The following is a 27,976-nucleotide window of genomic DNA, read 5'->3' on the forward strand; positions in this document are numbered from 1 at the left end:
AAGTTTAAAACTGCTGGGCAGTGTGTGTGTGTGTGTGTGTGGGGGGGGGGTAATTAGGCTATAGTACTGAGTCGTAGTGCTCCTGGTTAGGTTATGTCAGAGCTGCGTACTTATCTATTTGTCAAACAGCTGACGTCAATACACCTGGGGGACTGCACACTGGCCTGAGGTCACCACAATGTCCTTTTCTACATGTTCCCTGGCCAGAGGGAGAGGCATGCGAGGCAAGGCCACTCAAACCCATTGAATGGCAGTAAACACTCAACCAGAGCTGATAAAATGTAGACACGCTAACAAAAGTAAGCTTCAATTTAACAATCTGGAACAAGATCATTAAAAAGGTGGATGCTCTACATTGGTGGGGGATGGAGTGAGTTAGGCCAAGACAACAATGTAACACACTTTTTGAAACCTAAATATGTTGGATCTTAATTTGATCACCCTGTTGCAAGATAACTTTCCTGCAACGCAGAAAATGTAAACCTTGTAGTGTATTTTACTTTTAAAAGGGCTTCTGAAGTTTGTAATTTCCAGTTTGAAATATCAGACTTCATTTTCCTGTAAGAAAAAATATTTCAACCAATATAAAAATGTCTGAATTCTTATCCACATTTCCTGTTGCTGGAAATGTGATGATTATTTTCCTGCTGTAACCAACTGTCTTTAATTAAAGATACTACATCTGTAGTGAAAAGTGCTGTATGTATATACCATTATAGATCTAATCCATCATGACATGATTTCACTGCACAGCAAATTACACAGGCCTTATGTTACAGGGTTAGGCCTACATTATGATAGATTGATACAATGCCTCTGACAAGGATAAAAGTAGTTTGACCACAGATCAGCTTTGTAAGCAGGTTGATAACAGTAGGCCTAGGCTACATGCAGAACAGACACTTGTTCACTGGCAGAAACACCAATTAAAAACAATAGATTTGTAGTGAAATACTTCCTTTCTCTTCAAAAGCTTTGCATGTCTCACTGTGTATGCATCTGACGGCCCTACTGCCACTGTATGTTGAGATTTACTTCATCCTCACAGACACACAGCAAGCAGAGAAAATCATCTCTGACGGACAGCTAACCTTATTAATCACCAGCTTAGACTCACTGTCACACTTCTGTACTGAGGCAGGCACTGAGATCAAGCCTCAGTTCAAGAGAGCCGCTCTCAAAATGTCACGACGAGAGCCTTTCCCCTCTTCACTGACGAGGACCGACAAGTCGATCTGTGCTTCCTCCTCCTCCTCAGAAGCAAGATTGTGCCTCAGCATTTCCTATTGATAAAAATTTCAGAACACGGAGTTATGATATTCCACGGAGGCTTTGCTGCTCTAACAAGACCTTCGGAAACAAGACAAGGAGCTTCGGAAAACTTTTCACGGTATGTGTAGTGACAGATGACAAACAATAGAGGTAGGGGGGGTAGACATATAAAGAGAGGGGGGGGAAATAGGGATAAACAGAGCTGGAAGGAGCGATAAGGCCAAAGAGATAATGAGAGAAAGAGAGAATGGTGGTTTGTGGCCCTCCTATACCCTCTTACTCAGTTGAAGACAGAGCTCCACTGTGGACCTCAGAAGAAAACAAACATGCCAGCAATGGCATATTCATACCCAGAAAAGCTGTTGTAACTACTGAATACTAAAGTAAGGGAAATTAAACCAAACATTACATTACCCAACAGCAGTCGGATCCCCCTTTTCACATTAGAGCACATTAGCATTACTCATCCTACTATGCGTGCACTGGCCCAGACTTACTATACAAAGGCATAACAAGCATCCTTTCCACCGCTGAACATCAGTGTGAGGCCCACTACCGTCATAATCAACGCCATCAGAAGACTCCACGCAGGCAGAAACTCGTTTCAACACAGGCTCTTTTCCATTCCATCAGTATTCAAGGCACAGCACAAACACACTAATAGGGCAACGCTCAGACGTATCTCTCGTTCTGCACTCAGTCTTTATAAGTAACGGTCCATGATGCATTTGCAATCAAGCACAAATTTGGCTAAAAGCAGAGAGTGGTAAAAAACATTGGCCCATTTTACCAGGCTGAGTGATCATTAATTAACTTCAATGTACCCTCTTAATGGTCTACTCATCCGATGGCTGTTCCTAGCAAATCGTATCTGTGTGGGGAGGAAATATTATGTATAAAGTAAAGTGTGTGTCGACTGCATCCTGTCATTAATCAGTAAATGGAAAGGCAGCAGCAGCGGCCGCCTATAATTTGCAACAGGCAAATAACACTTCAGGGTTGAAATAACTAGCAAAACAAAAGACTGGTCAGACATCCAGTCAGACAGAACAGCTTCGTGGCATGGCACGGTGCGGCTGGCTGTCAGAGGCTGCTCACTGGATGAGCATCAGAGAGCTGGTCCCAGTGACCTTAGCCAGGTCTGTAAATGGAGGGATTTGAAGATTATGGACCACCCTCTCTGAATCACAATCGAACCTCATTTCCATCCAGCTGTGGTCCATCGTTAATCTCAAACACCAGATTATGAGTGGCACTGAGGGCTGGGGTTGATATTGCGTCCTCTGCTTGGGCTTGCCGTCACACCATAGAACTCAAATCGTTCAGAGTTCCAAATTTTGGATGCAAGACAGTCTCATACACGCACATGCAGACGCACACTCTGGCTCTGGGTTCTCTGGTTGTCCTGCTTCTTGTGGTATGTCATCAAATGGCTACCCAGACTATTTGCATTGCCCCCCCCCCTCCCTCCCTCTTCTACGCTGCTGCTACTCCCTGTTATTATCTATGCATAGTCACTTTAATAACTCTACCTACATGTACATATTACCTCGACACCGGTTCCCCCGCACATTGACTCTGTAGAGGTACCCCCTGTATATAGCCCCGCTATTGTTATTTTACTGCGACGCTTTTATTAGTTATTTTTATCTCTTCATTTTTTGAAAGGTATTTTCTTAAATACTGCATTGTTGGTTAAGGGCTTGTAAGTAAGCATTTCACTGTAAGGTCTACACCTGTTGTATTCGGCACACGTGACAAATACAATTTGATTTGTTCTGATAATGTGATGCTTGGCATGGGACTGGCGTTACTGGCTCTCCTAGAGATCTCCAGATGTCTAAACAAACGCACAACCCAGAAGGATGAGGACTAAGCCTTGCCAACCCCCTCAGCTTAGCTCAACTATGGGGAGAACAGAACTGTGTTAAGATGGAGCTCTGAAAGATGGACCACTGTAGTCCTCAATAAAATATGTAAAACTGCAGAAGACACCAGTTGGACAGACGTGGACACAACTGAATATTTGTCTTCATCAAATGCCTGTCAAACAAAGCTAGCGCCCAACTCTTGTTTGATTTGTATATTCTGTCCATTCGTACCAAATGAACGCACATCAGCAGAATACACAAGTGAAGCGTGAAAGTCTGGAGAATCTGAACAGTGTGCTTGAAATGGTTTTCATCCTGAAAAACACCACAAATGTACCAATCACTATTCAAAAACAAGTGCAAGAAATATGCCTCAGGTTTTAGGACGTCTACATCAAAACTGTGTTTGTCCTCATTTCGCAAATGTGTATACATGCCCTGACATTAAGCATGAGCTTAGACAATGGAATCTAAAATCTATTTAGGAATCTTGAACGGAAATGCAATCATTAACATTATGCAGAGGTTATCAAGGCAATAATTACTTTTGTTGAGTTTGGGGCTGTGCTTGCGAGGACGATGGGCAGGTATCTGGTATAGAACGCTTGCCTATCCTTGAGTTGGAATCAAATCTATTGTGTAGGGGAAGAACCTGTATAGCATCCAAATAATTAAAACCGTCTTCAGGAGGTATGGATTAGTAAACAGATTGAGTTCCGCAGCCAGATCCCCAGGACTGAGAGAGTGTTATTGGATTGTCTTTATTTGGAAGAGAGCTCTTACTACCAGGGGCCTGATAAGAGAAGGACTGCCCATGCATTCTCTATGAGGATGGGAATCAGAGAACCGCCGGTCAATACTTGCCTTTCTGTTTCCATAGCACCTGCTGGGTGAGGGCTGAGCTCTGCTTTCCCACATGAAGACGGATCAGATGTAGCACAGCCATGCCCTCCTGAGATAAAATCAGCTGCCTCCCCTCAACATTTTCACAGACAAATAAACCAACCAAGGAAGTCTGCACTCTGCAGATCACCTCCCTGATAGTCAACAAGATCCAAAACACCTGCCAACAAAGTGCGCTCACTGTAAACTGTTACCATGGCCTTAAGCTATAGTCCTCTCTCAAAGTGTGTGGCACAGTGAACTTTTGACCCAAAATGAGGTCAACCGAGCTCAGCCAAGAGGAAAGTGACTGGTGTGAGACTGAGGTTGTTCCAAGCCTACATTCCATAGGCAGGAACCGACAGTGAGGCACTCAGACCCCCCCCCCTTTAGGTCTTCTCATCCTAGCAAGGCCCCCACACAGCCCCAGCTCCCAGCAGGAGACATCATGCAGGCCCCGCTGGGCTGTGTCTACAGAGATCCACTGCCACAGCCAGGCCTTCCACAGGCACGCTCAGTATCTTGGCTTGTCTCTCCCCCTCTCTGTTCCAGTCTGTTGGAAGTGGAAATGAGAATAGGGGTGGGAGGGGTTGTTGCCTTCATACTCCTGAAGGCAAGTCACACTCAAATGCTTGGACACACACAGGGAGGTGGTGAGAGGGAAAGAGCTGGTGTGGTTCTGCCTGCCAGGCTATACACTGACACAGAGGAAGTACAGCAGCACCAGAGGTCAGTAGATCATATCTAGCACACCACACCTTGCAAAGAAAGCCACCACAATAGAGGATCAAGATTATCTTGATATAACACCACAAATGGTTTCAGATGGGCCAAGAGCGATGGAATGAAAAGGACACAAACTCCCACCATTTCTACCAAAGCATCATACTGGCAAGTGGCAACTAATGGATATTCTTTCAGTGTACATTCATATAACATTCCTTTTTACAATCAAAAGACCCTCATGCAACATACAGCATACTCATACGGCATACTAAAATAATAAGACGGGTGTGAGTTTGAGGCAATGAGTCCCTCATTAACAATTTAGTCCTAAAAAATCTGCTCAGTGCAACCAAGGAAAAATCCCAAGAATGATATTCAAAAAGAGGACTGTTGAGCTGAATTGTCATATAGTCATTTGAAAACACAATATTTCCACTTTACTTATGCAGGTTCCAACTCCTAGTACCTCACAAACAGGTTTAACTACCTGTTTTTGACTCCCTACAGTATTTACTCTGCTTCACACTGACAGCTATGCCTGCAGTCAGTCCGCCCCATCCTGGCCCTGATCAGAATCTCTCCTCTCATCTCCTCCACTGCCCAGCCGACTCAATCCCAGTCAGCCCTGTGGGACTCAGGTTCAGTGCAAATGCTTTCCCGTTACACTCATTTGACCACAAGCTTTGTTTCTGTACACGCATACCAAACAATAACAGACAAGTGAACCGCACACTGCGCCAAAATACTTATTGTAAGTACACACAAAAGCATGTACTCAAAATAATGGGTAGCTAGCTACAGAGGTGCTTGCTGTTAGGTTGAGGCTGGGGCCACCCTAATAAAAGGGTGGGTTTTAAAGCAGCAAGTCTACTGCAACCAGGCTGCAGTACTGTAATATTCTGAGGTCAATTTAACCACAGGTTCAGGTTGGCAGACGCTGCAAGCAATATACACACAGCCAACCCTATCAGACAGCTGTCCCCCTTATCATCTAGTCCCCAGGATATGCTGAAATGACAATATATGTCAACCGGCCTCTCCACCATAATTGTATTTCATTTTAACAACGCAAGTCAGTTAAGAACAAATTCTTATTTTCAATGACGGCCTACCCCGGCCAAACCCTAACCTGGACGACGCTGGGCATATGGTGCGCCGCCCTATGGGATTCCCAATCGTGGCCGGTTGTGATACAGCCTGGAATCGAACCAGGGTGTGTAGTGACACCTCTAGCACAGATGCAGTGCCTTAGACCGCTGCACCCTCGGGAGCCCCAAGGAGGGCACTTCAGACTGGGACAAGAGCAGAGTATGGTGAGAGAATGGTCTTACAGGATTGTCAGTCAAAAGAGATATTGACCAGATATAACCTCTGAACTTCGATCCTTTGCTGACTCAAAGACTCTTGCTGCACAATTAGGCCCATGTTTTCCTATCACCATATGATCATTATGCCACTGACAACTGGAAGGCCTACTCATCCTCTTGATGACTGGTCCAGACCACCATGCTACCAGGTCAGGACCAATTACATTTCAATGTGAGAAATATGCAGTCAGTGTCTAGGGCACAGCCATAACTTACAGCTCTGCTGGATACCGCCATGATCAGAGTATTCTCTGGCACCACCCCAATCCCATCGGAGAGAAGTGCTGTTCAAATAAGCTCCGTCCTTATTATCATGTCTGGAGGAGGCAGCAGGGTAATAAAATCAGAGAAATATGGTAAAACATTAACTGCTGAGGCAAGGTAATACCAGCTCTAAGTGCAGTCTGTATGTTCCTACACAGAACCTACTGTGCCCCTGTCATTTCATGGCTTCCTTCCTCCACATCAGCACCAGGCTCTGTCTAAAAAGCCATTTCAGTCCAGTCCCCTCCATTAAGGCACAAGCATCTCCCGCCCGCTATCCTTGCATGCTGAATGGCAGGGACAGTAAGCAGAATTCAGTGTGCGCTCGAGTAACCCATCTCTTCTCCTTTATTCACATGGTGGGCTCCACATCGGCGATGCTGTAATGTGGAGGGACAGATGTGGCTTACGTAACACCCAGGAAAATCAGCGTCTCGCTGAGGCTTAATCTTCATGACGCCCCCGGTGCAGCGCAGGCCATCCTACAGCAGGTCACACTGCAGCAATCAATGAGCAGTTCGCTTAAGAGGAAATCAATGGGCGGATCACTTGCCTGTGTTTGTCTCAAACGGCAAAATGGAAAAGGAAATTAACACAGAGGTAAATCATAATAATGCATGAATGAGTTTGAATAATTTTTATGTTGAAGCACTGATTTATTTGATTACAAAAGCAGTGCTGCAAACATTTTGCCAACTTTTAACTCATCCAGCAACTGCATGAGTGAACAAGATCATCGACTGTATTTTCCTCATTAACATTAGACATCCATAACAATATCGCACAACCAAGTGCTGAGTAACTCCAAATAGTTCTTTCATTTGCAATTAGAGAAAGTTGAGACTACCAGTGAGAGACTACCAGTGACATGATACTCTTCTCCTTTTTTAAATTTAGCTTTATTTAACTAGGCAAGTCAGATAATAAATTCTTATTGACAATGACGGCCTACTCCAGCCAAATCCCAAAGACGCTGGGCCAATTGTGCACCGCCCTATGGGACTCCCAATCACAGCCGATTGTGATACAGCCTGGAATCGGACCAGGGTCTGTAGTGACGCCTCTAGCACTGAGATGCCTTAGACCGCTGCGCCACAGCTAAGGCTCCTGAGTGTGCTCGTGGTAATAAAAAGTTGCACATTTCGAAAATTGGCCTCCAGTGACTGAAATATAATGGGAAAAACAGAAATGTGTGAAATGAGAATCAGAACCCAGCTTTGCCGCCCGCCAGTAGTTTGTAGTAGAGGTCGACTGATTAATCGGAATGGCCGATTAATTAGGGACGATTTCACGTTTTCATAACAATCGGAAATCGGTAGTTTTGGACACTGATTCGGCCATTTTTATTTTTTTTCACCTTTATTTAACTAGGCAAGTCAGTTCAGAACACATTCTTATTCTCAATGATGGCCTAGGAACGGTGGGTTAACTGCCTTGTTCAGGGGCAGAAAGACAGATTTTTACCTTGTTAGTCCAACGCTCTAAATCACCTGCCTTACATTGCACTCCACAAGGAGCCTGCGTGGCAGGCTGACTACCTGTTACGTGAGGGCAGCAAGAAGCCAAGTTGATAGCTAGCATTACATTTATAAAAAACAACCTTCACATAATCACTAGTTAAACTAGTAATATCGTCAACCATGTGTAGTTATCTAGCGTGTCCTGCATTGCATATAATCGATGCGGTGCTTCTTAATTTCTCATCGAATCACAGCCTACTTCGCCAAACGGGTGATGATTTAGCACTGTCGTTGCACCTAACCATAAACATCAATGCCCTTCTTTAAAATCAATACACAAGTATATATACTGCTCAAAAAAATAAAGGGAACACTTAAACAACACAATGTAACTCCAAGTCAATCACACTTCTGTGAAATCAAACTGTCCACTTAGGAAGCAACACTGATTGACAATAAATTTCACATGCTGTTTTGCAAATGGAATAGACAACAGGTGGAAATGATAGGCAATTAGCAAGACACCCCCAATAAAGGAGTGGTTCTGCAGGTGGTGACCACAGACCACTTCTCAGTTCCTATGCTTCCTGGCTGATGTTTTGGTAACTTTTGAATGCTGGCGGTGCTTTCACTCTAGTGGTAGCATGAGACGGAGTCTACAACCCACACAAGTGGTTCAGGTAGTGCAGCTCATCCAGGATGGCACATCAATGCGAGCTGTGGCAAGAAGGTTTGCTGTGTCTGTCAGCGTAGTGTTCAGAGCATGGAGACGCTACCAGGAGACAGGCCAGTACATCAGGAGACGTGGAGGAGGCCATAGACGGGCAACAACCCAGCAGCAGGACCGCTACCGCATTTGTGCAAGGAGGAGCAAGAGGAGCACTGCCAGAGCCCTGCAAAATGACCTCCAGCAGGCCACAAATGTGCATGTGTCTGCTCAAACGGTCAGAAACAGACTCCATGAGGGTGGTATGAGGGCCCGACGTCCACAGGTGGGGGTTGTGCTTACAGCCCAACACCGTGCAGGATGTTTGGCATTTGCCAAAGAACACCAAGATTGGCAAATTTGCCACTGGCGCTCTTCACAGATGAAAGCAAATTCACACTGATCACGTGACAGACGTGACAGAGTCTGGAGACGCCGTGGAGAACGTTCTGCTGCCTGCAACATCCTCCAGCATGACCGGTTTGGCGGTGGGTCAGTCATGGTGTGGGGTGGCATTTCTTTGGGGGGGCCGCACAGCCCTCCATGTGCTTGCCAGAGGTAGCCTGACTGCCATTAGGTACTGAGATGAGATCCTCAGACCCCTTGTGAGACCATATGCTGGTGCGGTTGGCCCTGGGCTCCTCCTAATGCAAGACAATGCTAGACCTCATGTGGCTGGAGTGTGTCAGCAGTTCCTGCAAGAGGAAGGCATTGATGCTATGGACTGGCCCGCCCGTTCCCCAGACCTGAATCCAATTGAGCACATCTGGGACATCATGTCTCGCTCCATCCACCAACGCCACGTTGCACCACAGACTGTCCAGGAGTTGGCGGATGCTTTAGTCCAGGTCTGGGAGGAGATCCCTCAGGAGACCATCCGTCACCTCATCAGGAGCATGCCCAGGCATTGTAGGGAGGTCATACAGGCACGTGGAGGCCACACACACTACTGAGCCTCATTTTGACTTGTTTTAAGGACATTACATCAAAGTTGGATCAGCCTGTAGTGTGGTTTTCCACTTTAATTTTGAGTGTGACTCCAAATCCAGACCTCCATGGGTTGATAAATTGGATTTCCATTGATTATTTTTGTGTGATTTTGTTGTCAGCACATTCAACTATGTAAAGAAAAAAGTATTTAATAAGATTATTTCATTCATTCAGATCTAGGATGTGTTATTTTAGTGTTCCCTTTATTTTTTTGAGCAGTGTATTTTTCAACCTGCATATTTAGTTAATATTGCCTGCTAACATGAATTTCTTATAATTAGGGAAATTGTGTCACTTCTCTTGCGTTCCGTGCAAGCAGTCAGGGTATATGCAGCAGTTTGGGCCGCCTGGCTCGTTGCGAATTGTGTGAAGTCCATTTATTATTAACAAAGACCGTAATTAATTTGCCAGAATTGTACATAATTATGACATAACATTGAAGGTTGTACAATGTAACAGCAATATTTAGATTTAGGGATGCCACCCGTTAGATACCTTACGGAACTGAAAGAATAAAGAATAAACGTTTTGTTTTCGAAATGATAGTTTCCAGATTCGACCATATTAATGACCAAAGGCTCGTATTTCTGTGTGTTATTATATTATAATTAAGTCTATGATTTGATAGAGCAGTCTGACTGAGCGGTGGTAGGCAGCAGCAGGCTCGTAAGCATTCATTCAAATAGAACTGTCGTGTGTTTGCCAGCAGCTCGCCGCAATTCTTCAAGCATTGAGCTGTTTATGACTTCAAGCCTATCAACTCCCGAGATTAGGCTGGTGTCACCGATGTGAAATGGCTAGCTAGTTAGCGGGGTGCGCGCTAATAGCGTTTCAATCGGTGACGTCACTCGCTAGTTGTTCCCCTTGCTTTGCAAGGGCCGTGGCTTTTGTGGAGCGATGGGTAACGATGCTTCGAGGGTGGCTGTTGTCGATGTGTTCCTGGTTCGAGCCCAGGTAGGGGCGAGGAGAGGGACGGAAGCTATACTGTTACACTGGCAATACTAAAGTGCCTATAAGAACATCCAATAGTCAAAAGGTATATGAAATACAAAATGGTATAGAGAAATAGTCCTATAATAACCACAACCTAAAACTTCTTACCTGGGAATATTGAAGACTCATGTTAAAAAGGAACCACCAGCTTTCATATGTTCTCATGTTCTGAGCAAGGAACTTAAACGTTAGCTTTCTTACATGGCACATAATGCACTTTTACTTTCTTCTCCAACACATTTTTGCATTATTTAAACCAAATTGAACATGTTTCATTATTTATTTGAGGCTAAATTTATTTTATTGATGTGTTATATTAAGTGAAAATAAGTGTCCATTCGGTATTGTTGTAATTGTCATTATTACAAATAAAAAAATATATATATTTTTAAAGGCAGATTTAAAAATCGGTATCGGCTTTTTTGGTCCTCCAATAATCGGTATTGGCGTTGAAAAAAAAATAAATAAATCGGTCGACCTCTAGTTTGTAGAGAAGCCGTGGTCTAGTGGAGCATGAAACGCAGCAACTCTGACAAAGACAGCATCTCAATCTTCAAACAGCTGTTCTGAACTGCGGGTTCAGTGTCTGTGAACGTGCTTTAAGAACAGGAATGCCTCTGTTCAAATCCTTCCTCTGATGTGCTAGAAGAAGACATTTTGCCTCTGATCTCAGAGTATGTGAGAAAAGTCAGAAAGAGTGAATCAATCCCTCTTCCCCCGTTTTCTGTGTATTTTGAAGAGGTCTTCCGTTCCCATGATTCCTAAAGGATTAGGCTATCTTTAGGAGAACTGCCAATGAAAGTAACCCGAGCACAATATGTTATGGCCGATCTGTACTTTTCTGTAGCCAAGCAGTCATCTTGGTCTGTAGAAAAGCAAAATCAGAAACAACCATGTGGATCACGCCAGACTAAATTAGTAGGTCTGACTGAAAGCATTTCTGCAGTATAAAAAAAATGCATCTCAAGTTTCACTGGTGAAGAGTGACTCAGAGTAGGCATACTACAACAAGAACCAAACATCCCTAAAACCAAATGGTTGAGAAAATATATTGTATCAACAGCATTGGCTGAGAAATGTACTTAGTGCATTGTACAGATAGACATCAAGATTATGACTAGGGATGCTGGTGGTTCCTTGCCTGACAGTATACGGTGCATTCGGAAAGTATTCAGACCCATTGAGTTTTTCCACTTTGTTACGTTACAGCCTTATTCTAAAATGGATTCAATTGTTTTTCCTTCATCACACACACACACACACACACACACACCACAATACCCCATAATGAAAAAGCAAAAACAGGTTTTTAGAAATGTTGGCAAAAGTATCAAAATAAAAACAAATACCAAAATATCACATTTACATAAGTACTCAGACCCTTTACTCAGTACTTTGTTGAAGCACCTTTGGCAGCAATTACAGCCACGAATCTTCTTGGTTATGACGCTACAAGCTTGGCACACCTGTATTTGGGGAGTGTCTCCCATTCTTCTCTGCAGATCCTCTCAAGCTCTGTCAGGTTGAACGGGGAGCGTTGTTGCACAACTATATTCAGGTCTCTCCAGCGATTATCGATCAAGTTCAGGTCCGGACTCAGGCGGCACCACTCAAGGACATTGAGACTTGTCGCTGTGTGCTTAGGGTCGTTGTCCTGTTCGAAGGTGAACCTTCACCCCAGTCCAAGGTAGGGTTGCCAAGGGTCGGAAACTTTCCGCAAACTTCCCGGAATTTGTCCATGGGAAGTAAGCCCGGGAATTTCGCTTAAATTCATTTTTTTAAAGTTAGCTTATAAACAGTGAACCTTTTTTGTGGGATACACAAGGCAATTCTAGGTCTTGTGCCATATTTTGGTTAAACTTTCCCCAATTCAATGGAATTGCAACCCTCTGCATGCACAGTGCATTCTTCCATCACATGTGCAGTGCACTCTTCCATCACGTGTATAGCTGATTCTCAAGATCTTGCACACTAATGAGTTGCTATTGAGCCCACACTACTACACTGTGAGCCAAGGAATACACGCTTTCTGGTAAGTTTTGATTACAATACTGGGTGGGGTGAATATATTTTTTATGACAGACATGATTTTTTGTTAACTAGTAAATAGTAGCCTACAGCAAAATGTGTTTAAATAATTAACAATTTCTAACAATTTTAGTTCGTTTTTGCTACCATGTGGGTTTTAGCTTGCTTGAGCCTGCTAACTGAGGAGTCTTAATTCACCTGTTTCCATACGTTTCATTTTAAAACATATATCTTACAAAGAATTTGTTTAATCTAACTGCCTAACTATTTATCTGTACATGGATTATTTTTTTTAAACTAATTTTTTTCTAATCTTTACAGGAAAATGCCACGGGCACTATCTGATGTGTGGAGACATTTCACTGCAGCTAATGAAGGAAAAGCTGTGTACATTTGCAAATACTGTGCCAAATCATATGTGAAGAATGCAACAAAGACGCAGAATCATCTGGCCAAGTGCATAAAGTTCCCTGGTCGCTCACAACAAGCAACCACTGACAAAAGTCCCTCTACTTCTATTCGAGGAGAAAATGATGAATCAGACACCTTATTGATAGCAACAGCTCATGGTCCTCCTGGAATCAGAAGTGTTTTTGACTCAATGGAGGAACGTAGTCAGAGAAATGCTGATGAATGTCTTGCTCAAGCTGTGTATGCAACTGGTTCAACTCTGATGCTCACAGGCAATGTGTATTGGAAGAGATTTCTGAATGTTCTTCGCCCAGCATACACCCCTCCAACCAGACATGCTTTATCTACTCATTTGCTGGATGCAGAGTTCAACAGCGTTCAAATGAAGGTCAAGCAAATCATAGAGAAAGCAGACTGTATTGCAATCATCTCTGATGGGTGGTCGAATGCCAAGGAAATGGTTAGGTATGTGAAGGGTCCTCAAGTTATAACAGCAATCTACCTCACCAAGCAAAGTGAGAAGAATCAGAGTTGCCCAGCAACACCCGTTGGGGTGGTGATGTCATCATGTTTGACAGTCTCCTGGAGGTGAAGGAGTCTCTCCAAGAAATGGCCATATCACAGTCTGCCGATATGGACATCCCCATCAAGAGGATCCTCCTGGATGATGTACAGTGGCAAGAAAAAGTATGTGAACCTTTTGGAATTACCTGGATTTCTGCAAACTGGTCATTAAATTAGATCTTCATCTAAGTCACAACAGACAAACACAGTCTGCTTAAACTAATAACACACAAATGATAACATTTTTCAGGTCTATATGGAATACATCACTTAAACATTCACAGTGTAGGTTGGAAAAAGTATGTGAACCCCTAGGTTAATGAATTCTCCAAAAGCGAATTGGAGTACAATCAAGTAGCCTAGTGGTTAGAGCGTTGGACTAGTAACCGAAAGGTTGCAAGATCGAATCCCTGAGCTGACAATGTAAAAATCTGTCGTTCTGCCCCTGAACAAGGCACTAGGCCATCAATGAAAATAAGAATTTGTTCTTAACCGACTTGCCTAGTTAAATAAAAGGTCAAATTAAAAAAACAAATGTTTTTAATTGAGACGAGACTGGAGATGTTGGTTAGAGCTGCCCTGCCCTAATAAAAAAAAAATACTCACAAAATTTGGGTTAGCTATTCAAAAGAAGCATTGCCTGATGTGAACCATGCCTCGAACAAAAGAGATCTCAGGAGACCCGATATTAAGAATTGTTGACTTGCATAAAGCTGGAAAGGGTTACAAAGGTATCTCTAAAAGCCTTGATGTTCAAACTGTCTATAAATGGAAAAAGTTCAACACTGTTGCTACTCTCCCTAGGAGTGGCCATCCTGCAAAGATGACTGCAAGAGCACAGCGCAGAATGCTCAATGAGGTTAAGAAGAATCCTAGAGTGTCAGCTAAAGACTTAAGGAAATCTCTGTTAACTTTTGGGATGGGGGCAGTATTTTCACAGCCGGATAAAAAAACGTACCCGATTTATTCTGGTTACTACTCCTGCCCAGAAACTAGAATATGCATATAATTAGTAGATTTGGATAGAAAACACAAAAGTTTCTAAAACTGTTTGAATGGTGTCTGAGTATAACAGAACTCATATGGCAGGCCAAAACCTGAGAGGATTCCATACAGGAAGTGCCCTGTCTGACAATTTGTTGTCCTTCAGTTGCATCTCTATCGAAAATACAGCATCTGTGCTGTAACGTGAAATTTTCTACAGCTTCCATTCGCTCTCTAAAGCCGCCAGAAAGTGGAATGGGGTGTCTGCTGTCTCTGGGCAAAGAACAGCAGCAGAATTTGTAAGTGGTCAGCCTGGGGACAGTGAGACTGAGATGCGCAGTCACGAGACTACTCCATTTTTTTCTTTCAGCCTTTGAATGTATACAACGTTGCCCGGTTGGAATATTATCGCTATTTTAACGAGAAAAATAGCATAAAAATGGATTTTAAACAGCGTCTGACATGCTTCTAAGTACGGTAATGGAATATTTAGAAATTTTTTGTCACGAAATGCGCTCGCGCGTCACCCTTCGGATAGTGACCGGAACGCACGAACAAAACGGAGCTATTTGAATATAACTATGGATTATTTGCAACCAAAACAACATTTGTTGTTGAAGTAGAAGTCCTGGGAGTGCATTCTGACGAACAACAAAGGTAATCCAATTTTTCTAATAGTAAATTCTGACTTTAGTTTCGCCTTAAAGCTATTTTAAAATCTGATACATTACTCCTTTATGCAATCGCGGTATCTATAATTCTTAAAATAATTGTTATGTATTCTGTCAACGTTTATCATGAGTAATTTAGTACATTCACCGGAAGTTTGATGGGTATGCTAGTTCTGAACATCACATGCTAATGTAAAAAGCTGTTTTTTGATATAAATATGAACTTGATTGAACAAAACATGCATGTATTGTATAACATAATGTCCTAGGAGTGTCATCTGATAAAGATCAAAGGTAGTGCTGCATTTAGCCGTGGTTTGGGTTTATGTGACATATATGCTTGCTTGGAAAATGGCTGTGTGATTATTTGTGTCTATGTACTCTCCTATCATAATCTAATGTTTTGCTTTCGCTGTAAAGCCTTTTTGAAATCGGACAATGTGGTTAGATTAACGAGAGTCTTGTCTTTAAAATGGTGTAAAATAGTTGTTTGACAAAACTGAATTGTGGTATTTTAGCTGGTTTTGTATTTCGCGCCGTGCGATGCCATTGGCCGTTGGCTAGGGGTTCCGCTAGCGGAACGTCTGTCCTCATCAGGTTAACATCTCTGTTTACGAGTCTACCATATGTAAAACACTAAACAAGAATGGTGTTCATGGGAGGACACCACGGAAGAAGCCACTGCTGTCCAAAAAAAACATTGCTGAACGTCTGCAGTTAGCAAAAGAGCATCTGGATGTTCCACAGTGCTACTGGAAAAATATTCTGTGGACAGATGAAACTAAAGTTGAGTTGGTAGAAAGGAACAACACAGCAACATCAAAACCTCATCCCAACTAATGTATCGTGAAGGGAGCATCATGGTTTGAAGCTTATTTGCTGCCTCAGGCCCTGGACAGCATGCCATCATCGACAGAAAAATGAATTCCCAAGTTTATCAAGACATTTTGCAGGAAAATGTAAGGCTCTGTCCACCAATTGAAGCTTAACAGAAGTTGGGTGATGCAACAGGACAACGACCCAAAACACAATCAACAGAATGTCTTCAACAGAAGAAAATACGCCTTCTGGAGTGGCCCAGTCAGTCCTGACAACCCGATTGAGATGCTGTGGCCTGACCTCAAGAGAGCAGTTCACACCTGACATCCCAAGAATATTGCTGAACTGAAATAGTTTTGTAAAGAGGAATGGTCCAAAATTCCTCCTGGCCGTTGTCAGAAAACGTTTGGTTGAGGTGATAGCTGCCAAAGGAAGGTCAAACAGTTATTAAATCCAAGTGTTCACATACTTTTCCCACCCTGCACTGTGAATGTTTAAATGGTGTGTTCAATAAAAAGCATGAAAACGTAAAATTGTTTGTGTGTAATTAGTTAAGCAGACTGTTAGTTTAATGTGGTGACTTAGATAAAGATAAGATCAAATTGCATGACCAATTTATGCAGAAGTCCAGGTAATTCCAAAGGGTTCACATACTTTTTCTTGCCACTATTTTTGGGAGAGAGTGGTAAGCAGCCTGAAACCTATAGCAGTAGCCATTGCACGGATTGAGGGAGACAATGCCATCCTGTCTGATGTTCAGACTCTGCTTGCAGGTGTAAGTGAAGAAATCCATACTGCCCTGCCCACTTCACTGTTGCGCCAAGCAGAGGAAACTTCAGTTCGGTTCTGAAATACATCAACAAGCGTGAAGACTTCTGCCTGAAGCACATACAGTTGAAGTTATACACCTTAGCCAAATACATTTAAACTCAGTTTTTCACAATTCCTGACATTTATTTCAAGTAAAAATTCCCTGTCTTAGGTCAGTTAGGATCACCACTTTATTTTAAGAACGTGACATGTCAGAATAATAGTAGAGAGAATTATTTATTTCAGCTTTTATTTCATTCATCACATTCCCAGTGGGTCAGAAGTTTACATACACTCGATTAGTATTTGGTAGCATTGCCTTCAAATTGTTTAACTTGGGTCAAACGTTTCAGGTAGCCTTCTACAAGCTTCCCACAATAAGTTGGGTGAATTTTGGCCAATTCCGCCTGACAGAGCTGGTGTAACTGAGTCAGGTTTGTAGGCCTCCTTGCTCGCACACACTTTTTCAGCCCTGCCCACAAATTTTCAATAGGATTAAGGTCAGGACTTTGTGATGGCCACTCCAATACCTTGACTTTGTTGTCCTTAAGCCATTTTGCCACAACTTTGGAAGCATGCTTGGGGTCATTGTCCATTTGGAAGACCCATTTGCGGCCAAGCTTTAACTTCCTGACTGATGTCTTGAGATGTTGCTTCAATATATATCCACAACTTTCCTGCCTCATGATGCATCCATTTTGTGAAGTGCACCAGTCCCTCCTGCAGCAAAGCACCCCCACAACATGATGCTGCCACCCCCGTGCTTCACGGTTGGGATGGTGTCCTTCGGCTTGCAAGCCTCCCCCTTTTTCCTCCAAACATAACGATGGTCATTATGGCCAAACAGTTCTATTTTTGTTTCATCAGACTAGAGGACATTTCTCCAAAAAGTATGATCTTTGTCCCCATGTGCAGTTGCAAACCGTAGTCTGGCTTTTCTATGGCGGTTTTGAGACAGTGGCTTCTTCCTTGCTGGGAAGCCTTTCAGGTTATGTTGATTTAGGACTCATTTTACTGTGGATATAGATACTTTTATACCCGTTTCCTCCATCATCTTCACAAGGTCCTGTGTCCTGTTGTTCTGGGATTGATATGCACTTTTCACAATGTACGTTCATCTCTAGGAGACAGAACGCGTCTCCTTCCTGAGCGGTATGACGGCTGCATGGTCCCATGGTGTTTATCCTTGCGTACTACTGTTTGTACAGATGAACGTGGTACATTCAGGCGTACGGAAATTTCTCCCAAGGATGAACCAGACTTGTGGAGGTCTACAATTTTTTTCTGAAGTCTTGCCTGATTTTCCTTTTGATTTTCCCATGATGTCAAGCAAAGAAGCACGGAGTTTGAAGGTAGACCTTGAAATACATCCACAGGTACACCTCCAATTGACTCAAATGATGTCCATTAGCCTAACAGAAGCTTCTAAAGCCATGACATCATTTTCTGGAACTTTCCAAGCTGTTTAAAGGCAGTCAACTTAGTGTATGTAAACTGGAATTGTGATACAGTGACTTATAAGTGAAATAATCTGTCTGTAAACAATTGTTGGAAAGATTACTTATGCACAAAGTAGATGTCCTAACCGATTTGCCAAAACTATAGTTAACTCGTTTTTCAACTACTCCACAAATGTCTTGTTAACCTGTTGGGGATAGGGGGCAGTATTTACACGGCCGGATAAAAAAACGTACCCGATTTAATCTGGTTACTACTCCTGCCCAGTAACTAGAATATGCATATAATTATTGGCTTTGGATAGAAAACACCCTAAAGTTTCTAAAACTGTTTGAATGGTGTCTGAGTATAACAGAACTCATATGGCAGGCAAAAACCTGAGAAGATTCTGAACAGGAAGTGGCCTGTCTGACAAGTTGTTGTTCATCTTGGCTCTTTTTATTGAAGACTGAGGATCTTTGCTGTAACGTGACACTTCCTACGGCTCCCATAGGCTCTCAGAACCCGGGAAAAAGCTGAATGATATCGAGGCAGCCCCAGGCTGAAACACATTAGCGCGTTTGAATAGTGGCCTGTCAGAGGACCATTAGACTGGGGCTCGTCCACGAGATGTTTTTATTTTCCCTCTCTTTGAACGAAAACCACCACTCCCGGGCGGAATATTTTCGCTTTTTTATGAGAAAAATGGCATAAAAATTGATTTTAAACAGCGGTTGACATGCTTCGAAGTACGGTAATGGAATATTTAGATTTTTTTTGTCACGAAATGCGCCGTGCTCGTCACCCTTCTTTACCATTCGGATAGTGTCTTGAACGCACGAACAAAACGCCGCTATTTGGATATAACAATGGATTATTTGGGACCAAACCAACATTTGTTATTGAAGTAGAAGTCCTGGGAGTGCATTCTGACGAACAACAGCAAAGGTAATAACATTTTTCTTATAGTAAATCTGACTTTGGTGAGTGCTAAACTTGCTGGGTGTCTAAATAGCTAGCCCTGTGATGCCGGGCTATCTACTGAGAATATTGCAAAATGTGCTGTCTCGTCGTTGTCGGTGATCAGGCCTACCACTGTTGTGTCATCTGCAAACTTGATGGTGTTGGAGTCATGCCTGGCCATGCAGTCGTGGGTGAACAGGGAGTACAGGAGGTGAATGAGCACACACCCCTTGTGGGCTCCAGTGTTGAGGATCAGCGTGGCAGATGTGTGGCTACCTACCCTCACCACCTGGGGGCTGCCCGTCAGGAAGTCCAGGATCCAGTTGCAGAGGGACATGTTTAGTCCCAGGATCCTTAGCTTAGTGATGAGCTTTGAGGGTACTATGGTGTTGAACGCTGAGCTGTAGTCAATGAATAGCATTCTCACATAAAAGTGTTCCTTTTGTCCAGGTGGGAAAGGGCAGTGTGGAGTGCAATAGAAATTGCATCATCTGTGGATCTGTTTGGGCTGTATGCAAATTGGAGTGGGTCTAGGGTTTCTGGGATAATGGTGTTGATGTGAGCCATTACCAGCCTTTCAAAGCACTTCATGGCTACGGACCTGAGTGCTACGGGTCTGCAGTCATTTAGGCAGTTTGACTTCGTGTTCTTGGGCACAGGGACTATGGTGGTCTGCTTGAAACATGTTGGTATTACAGACTCGGTCAGGGACATGTTGAAAATATCAGTGAAGACACCTGCCAGTTGCTCAGCACATGCCCGGAGCACACGTCCTGCTAATCCGTCGGGCCACACAGCCTTGTGAATGTTGACCTGTTTAAAGATCTTACTCACGTCTGCTACGATGATCACACAGTCATCCGGAACAGCTGATGCTCTCATGCATGCTTCAGTGTTGCTTGCCTCAAAGCGAGCATAGAAGTAATTTAGCTCATCTGGTAGGCTCGTGTCACTGGGCAGCTCGCGACTGTTTCCCTTTGTAGTTTGTAATAGTTTGCAAGCCCTGCCACATAAGACGAGCGTCGGAGCCGGTGTAGTATGATTCAATCTTAGCCCTGTATTGACGCTTTTCCTGTTTGATGGTTCATTGCAGGGCATAGCAGGATTTCTTGTAAGCTTCCGGGTTAGAGTTCCGCACCTTGAAAGCGGCAGCTCTACCCTTTAGCTCAGTGCAAATGTTGCCTGTGATCCATGGCTTCTGGTTGGGGTATGTACGTACAGTCACTGTGGGGACGACGTCCTCGATGCACTTATTGATAAAGCCAGTGACTGATGTAGTGTACTCCTCAATGCCATCGGAAGAATCCCGGAAAATGTTCCAGTCTGTGATAGCAAAACAGTCCTGTAGTTTAGCATCTGCTTCATCTGACCACTTTCTTTTTTTTTTTTATAGACCGAGTCATTGGTGCTTCCTGCTTTAATTTTTGCTTGTAAGCAGGAATCAGGAGGACAGAGTTGTGGTCGGCTTTACCAAACGGAGGGCGAGGGAGAGCTTTGTTCTCGTCTCTGTGTGTGGAGTACAGGTGATCTAGAATTTTTTCCCCTCTGGTTGCACATTTAACATGTTGATAGAAATTAGGTAGAACTGATTTAAGTTTCCCTGCATTAAAGTCTCCGGCCACTAGGAGCACCACCTCTGGGTGAGTGGTTTCCTGTTTGCTTATTTCCTTATACAGCTGACAGTGCGGTCTTAGTGCCAGCATCTGTCTTTGGTGGTAAATAAACAGCCATCAAAAGTATAGCTGAAAACTCTAGGCAAGTAGTGTGGCCTGCAATTTATCACAATATACTCTACTTCAGGCGAGAAATGTCAATGGTGTGCGTACTGGGAGCGGAGTCAGGTGCAGGAGAGCAGCGAGTTGTGAACAGGCGCACACTTTATTAAGGCAGGAGAAACCAACAGACGGACGCCACTGCGTCGAAACCTCCAGCCAAATGCCAAAAGTGCAAAACGCGCAAACAGTCACAATAATTACGTTCAAACAAATAAACATACCTCGTGTTAAAACACGGAATAAACGAACACCAATCTAGCGTGTCAAAACTGACACGTAACACAAAACAATTACACAAAGACATGAGGGGGAACAGAGGAATAAATACATGTAGTGTGATTGGGGACTGAAAACCAGGTATGCAGGGAACAAGACAAAACAAATGGGTAAATGAAAAATGGAGCGGCGATGGCTAGAAAGCCGGTGACATCAACCGCCGAACGCCGCCCGAACAAAGAGAGGAGCTGACTTTGGCGGAAGTCGTGACAAGAAAAATATAGAGACTTCCTTAGATTTCGTGCACCAGCTGTTTACAAATATGCAGACTGCCCCCTCTCGTCTTACCGGAGTGTGCTGTTCCATCTTGCCGGTGCAGCGTATGTCCCGCTAGCTAAATATCCATGTTGTCATTCAGCCACGATTCTGTGAAATGTAGCATATTACAGTTTTTGATGTCCCGTTGGTAGGATATTCGTGATCGTACCTCGTCTAATTTAGTCCAATAATTGCACATTGGCAAGTAATATTGACGGTAACGGCAGCTTTCCCACTCGCCGTCGGCGGATCCTAACGAGGCTTCCCGCTCGGTGTCCTCTGTGCCTGCGTATCTTCCTCTTGCAAATAACTGGGATGTTGGCTTGAGGGTGTTTGGAGTATGTCCTGAGCGTCCTGCTTATTGAAGAAAAAAATCTTTGTCTAATCCGAGGTGAGTGATCGCTGTCCTGATATCCAGAAGCTCTTTTTTGCCGTAAGATATGGTTGCAGAAACATTATGAACTGAAATTAAAATTGCCACACACATACAGTATCAGTCAAAAGTTTGGACACACCTACTCATTCAAGAGTTTTACTTGTACTATTTTCCACATGTACAAAATAACAAATAATGTGAAAAAACCCAACATAATAGCACAATTGGTTGGGCGCCCGTAAAACTGCTGCCATTTCTTCCGGCGCCATTTTTCCATGTAATTTGAACTCATGGCTTGGTTTTTGCTCTGACATGCACTGTCAACTGTGGAACCTTATATAGACAGCTGTGTGCCTTTCCAAATCATGTCCAATCAATTGAATTTACCACAGGTGGACTCCAATCAAGTTGGAGAAACACCTGAAGATTGATCAATGGAAACAGGAAACAACTGAGCTCAAGTTCAAGTCTAATAACAAAAGGTCTGAATAGTTATGTAAATAAGGTATTTTGTTTTTTTATTTGGCAAATAAAATTCTAAAAACCTGTTTTCGCTTTGCCATTATGGGGTAACATTGGTAGATTGATGACATATTTTTGATCCACTTAAGAATAAGGCTGTTACGTAACAAAATGTGGAAAAAGTAAAACGGGTCTGAATACTTTCCCGAATGCACTGTATATTATTCAGTCAATAAAAAACAAGTGCCATTTAAGATTAATTTATTGAAACTGTAATATCAACTGGTTATAGTATATATATATATATATGAACACAATCTTCAAAAACGTAGTAACCTCAGCAGGTCCGCTTGCTTGTAGAAACCTTATGTTAGGAAGTAAAAGGACTATGCAAAGGCATGTTAAGTAATTAAATATGAAATGAAATAAAATAAAATTTGCCACACACATACAGTACCAGTCAAAAGTTGACACACCTACTCATTCAAGGGTTTTATGTGTACTATTTTCCACATTGTAGAATAATAGTGAAGACATCAAAACTATGAAATAACACATATGGAATCATGTAGTAACCAAAAAAATAGAACAAAAAAAAGTGTTAAACAAATCAAAAAATATTTTATATATTGGAGATTCTTTAAAGTAGCCACCCTTTGCCTTGATGACAACTTTGCACTCTTGGCATTCTCTTAACCAGCTTCATGAGGTAGTCACCTAGAATGAATTTCAATTAACAGGTGTACCTTGTTAAAAGTTAATTTGTGGAATTTCTTTCCTTCTTAATGCAATTGAGTTGTGTGGTGACACAGTAGGGGTGGTATACAGAAGATGGTATTTCACAAAACAGGGCTAAGTCCATATTATGGCAAGAACAACTCAAATAAGCAGAGAAATGGCAGGCCATCATTACTTTAAGACATGAAGGTCAGTCAACCTGGAAAATGTCAAGAACTTTGAACATTTCTTCAAGTGCAGTCGCAAAAACCATCAAGCGCTATGATGAAACTGGCTCTCATGAGGACCGCCACAGGAATGGAAGACCCAGAGTTACCTCTGCTGCAGAGTATAAGTTCATTAGAGTTGACCAGCCTCAGAAATTGCAGCCCAAATAACTGCTTCACAGAATTCAAGTAACAGACATCTCAACATCAACTATTCAGAGGAGACTGCGTGAATCAGGCCTTCATGGTCAAATTGCTGTAAAGAAACCACTACTAAAGGACACCAATAAAAAGAGACTTGCTTGGGCCAAGAACCACAAGCAATGGACATTAGACCGGTGTAAATCTGTCCTTTGGTCTGATGACCCCCCCCTCCATTGTTTTGTACGCTGTTACTCGCTGTTTATTTCACAGTAAGGTCTACACTTGTTGTATTCAGTTCAGGTGACAAATAAAGTTTGATTTGATTAGTGCAAATTTGAGATTTTTGGTTCCAACCGCTGTGTCTTTGTGAGATGCAGAGTAGGTGAACGGATCTCCACATGTGTGGTTCCCACTGAAGCATGGAGAAGGTGTGATTGTGCTTTGCTGGTGACACTGTCTGGGATTTATTTAGAATTCAAGGCACACTTAACCAGCATGGCTACCACAGCATTCTGCAGCGATATGCCATCGCATCTGGTTTGTGCTTAGTGGGGGGAAAATGCTGATTACCTATTATGAAAACTTGAAATCGGCCCTAATTAACCTCTATGGGCTAGGTGGGACGCTTGCGTCCCACCTACGTAACAGCCACTGGCAGCCTGTGGCGCGATTTTCAAAACGTTAAAAATCCTATTACTTCAATTTCTCAAACATATGACTATTTTACAGCTATTTAAAGACAAGACTCTCGTTAATCTAACCACACTGTCCGATTTCAAAAAGGCTTTACAACGAAAGCAAAACATTAGATTATGTCAGCAGAGTACCAAGCCAGAAATAATCAGACACCCATTTTTCAAGCCAGCATATAATGTCACCAAAACCCAGAAGACAGCTAAATGCAGCACTCACCTTTGATGATCTTCATCAGATGACAACCCTAGGACATTATGTTATACAATACATGCATGTTTTGTTCAATCAAGTTCATATTTATATCAAAAACCAGCTTTTTACATTAGCATGTGACGTTCAGAACTAGCATACCCCCCGCAAACTTCCGGGAATTTGCTAACATTTTACTAAATTACTCACGATAAACGTTCACAAAAAGCATAACAATTATTTTAAGAATTATAGATACAGACCTCCTCTATGCACTCGATATGTCCGATTTTAAAATAGCTTTTTGGTGAAAGCACATTTTGCAATATTCTAAGTACATAGCCCAGGCATCACGGGCTCGCTATTTAGACACCCGGCAAGTTTACCACTCACCATAATCATATTTACTATTATAAAAGTTTGATTACCTTTTGTTGTCTTCGTCAGAATGCACACCCAGGACTGCTACTTCAATAACAAATGTTGGTTTGGTCCAAAATAATCCATCGTTATATCCGAATAGCGGCGTTTTGTTCGTATGCGTTCCAGACACTATCCGAAATAGTAAAGAAGTGTCGCGCGCATGGCGCAATTCGTGAAAATAAAATTCTAAATATTCCATTACCGTACTTGCAAGCATGTCAACCGCTGTTTAAAATCAATTTTTACGACATTTTTCTCGTAGAAAAGCGATAATATTCCGACAGGGAATCTCCTTTTCGGCAAACAGAGGAAAAAATCCCAAAGGCGGGGGCGGTCGGGTCACGCGCATAAGCCCAGTGTCCCTTGATCGGCCACTTGAGAAAGGCGATAATGTGTTTCAGCCTGGGGCTGGAATGACGACATTCTGTTTTTTCCCGGGCTCTGAGCGCCTATGGACGACGTGGGAAGTGTCACGTTAGAGCAGAGATCCTTAGTAAAAGATAGAGATGGAAAAGAAGTTCAAGAAATGGTCAGACAGGCCACTTCCTGTAAAGGAATCTCTCAGGTTTTGACCTGCCATTTGAGTTCTGTTATACTCACAGACACCATTCAAACAGTTTTAGAAAATGTAGGGTGTTTTCTATCCATATGTAATAAGTATATGCATATTCTAGTTACTGGGTAGGAGTGGTAACCAGATTAAATCGGGTATGTTTTTTATCCAGCCGTGTCAATACTGCCCCCTAGCCCTAACAGGTTAATCGGCCCATCCGATTAATCGCCCGACCTCTAGTTGTAATTTCCTTTGAATATTCATTTTTCCCCCTGTAATGTTAAAGGCCAAATTCAGTCGTTTCTATCTCATTATCAAATCATTTCTGTGTAATAATGAAGTACCTTCTGTGATTGTTTTAGATTAAAATGGTAAAAATAAACAAAAATAGCTTCTTAGCAAAGAGCAATTTCTCAAGCAAGAATTTAGCTAGGACTGTCTGGGAGTGGTCTGAGTGGGGAGGGGAAAACTGAAAACTAGCTGTTAAATCAGCAGAGAGGTTTGGAACTCATCTTTCTTATTGGTCTATTTGCCAATTCAGGTGGGCCAAAACTCCATCCCACCAAAACAGGCTATAATTTCAGACGGTCTTTTCAATCAGCTCTTACACTAAATGGGCATGATCATATCAGCATTTTCACAGCATTACCTCAGTGTAGAAATATATATATATAAAACAGGAAAATCACGTTATTGACTGCACTGGGACTTTAACACTCCCCACATAATATTGACTGTACAAACTACCCAAGTGGCGTTGTACAGTCTGGTCCCATGGTTGATGATAGTATCCAAATCAAAACAGTATCACTTCCAAATAGGAAGTTGCAATATTCCGTTTCCCAACATACACTAAGACTTTTGTAATTTCAACAACACTGTAGAATTCACGGTAAAATACCATACATTTATTTTACATCATTAATACAACTGACTTTTGCAAAATATGCTCTAATATATTTCACAGTACTATGTTCCTTACACATTACAGCATCCCTGTACATTTATAGCAGTAGAGCTTTAACGTTTTACCGTAAGGAACATAGTAGTGTAAAATATATTACAGCATCTCTGCTGTAAAGCAAAATTACAGTATTAAGCTGGAAACTCTGGTGTAAGTATAGGCCTAAAGCTGTACATTTACAGGGAAAAGTTGGACTGTGTAGCATTTAATTCGTTCTCTGACTATAGCTACCGGTTCAATAAAGTGCAAGTTGGATGGTGAAAACAAACTGTTGTTTCACACCACAATACCCCGAATAACAGTGCAAGAATAGCCAACAGGCTAGCGCGTGTTCTAACACCCGACCCAGCAGAAAGACATTTAAGACCGCAGCATATTTGCGCTAGGTCAACAACCTAGTCGTTCTCATAGACTTCCTGAAGTCTAGCAGTGTTACAAGTTACAACGCATAGTTCCAGACTTTGCTACGTGGCCTTTTCAACATCCACCAGCGTACAGTATCTAGCTGGCATTATCCCCCCACATTCTTCTGAAAGTTCGACATTAGAGACAACATGCCCCACAAAAAAAAGAATGTAGCGTAACTAGCTAACAAACTAATGTCATTGCAAAGGAGATGACAAACAGTGAGCCACGCAATAATGCATGAAAAGGTGATGTAGAAACTTGCTAGGCAGCAAATTGACAACGGAATAACTGCCTCACATGGTCGAGCTAGCGAAATGTTAAGCTAGCTAGTCAGGTACATCCCACAATTGCAGATATTTTACATGCGTGCTAGCTAGGTCCATTACCAACGAGATCGGGCAGTCAGCAACATCGAGGTGATACCAATAGGTTTTTCAGTTGCAGCGCAAGCCAGGCAAACGGTGCACGAGCCAACCTTACCTGTAATTGAGGGATGCCACCCGGTCCCTCCACTATTTCTGGCGAGTTCTCAAAAACTCGGTCTCGGTATAATGACCACAGACCAACGTTCGGCAGGAAAAGAAGAGCCGCTATAAGCAACCCTGCGAACTGCAGTAGTCGTTTTTCTTTTCGCCTCATCTCTCCAGAATAAATGTGAGAAAAACTGTCTACAATGTTCTCCCAACTGCTTCCAGGTGGACAACTTTCAATCTGAACAAACCAACGATATAATGTTGAAGCTGCGGGCACTTCCGCTAGGGGGAGTGAACCAATATCGTAGTTGGGAGCACAAGGACAGACTTTTGCATTCTTTGTAGTGAATAATGATAATAAATATTTGAATTCCAACCAGTTTACCTAATTATATTGCAACAACACAATATGTTATATTAGATCACCTACATACATGTAGAACAGTTGAAAGTTACTCTCATGGTCTCTTGGTGACAATAAAGTGGGAGTCACTCAGATTGACAAACAAAATGTACATTTGCATTTATGTAGCCACTTCAATGCAATTTATTCGTGGCAAAATTAGTGGGCTAATGATAATGTAAAATATACTCTCCGAAATTAAATGTAACATTATAATTCAAGCATTTCTATTGGTAATTGTAAATAATGTATTGAATCGTGTGGTTGTTTTTTCCTATACAAATGTATTGCAGCGTCCCGCACAGACAGCTAGCTGTGTGTTATGTGTTAGGCAATTAGTGGGTTGTGTTGTACTTACCAGTGTTCGCGGGGTTCGACATGCCAATCAACCTGCTATCTGCCAATCACGGGAAT

General features: G+C 42.5%; 1 protein-coding gene across 1 annotated transcript in view; it reads right to left on the bottom strand.

Annotated features, from left to right (window-relative positions):
* LOC106603494 (polypeptide N-acetylgalactosaminyltransferase 10) overlaps nucleotides 1-27,437 on the bottom strand; it is a 118,096-nt gene extending 90,659 nt beyond the window's left edge. Inside the window, exon 1 of the mRNA XM_014197263.2 lies at nucleotides 27,167-27,437. Coding sequence (XP_014052738.1) covers nucleotides 27,167-27,325 — 159 coding nt within the window. The 5' untranslated portion in view covers nucleotides 27,326-27,437. The remainder of the gene's footprint in view (nucleotides 1-27,166) is intronic.
* Nucleotides 27,438-27,976: the final 539 nt, after the last annotated feature.

This window comes from Salmo salar, chromosome ssa04, assembly GCF_905237065.1.
Source record: "Salmo salar chromosome ssa04, Ssal_v3.1, whole genome shotgun sequence".
NCBI classification, from domain to species: domain Eukaryota; kingdom Metazoa; phylum Chordata; class Actinopteri; order Salmoniformes; family Salmonidae; genus Salmo; species Salmo salar.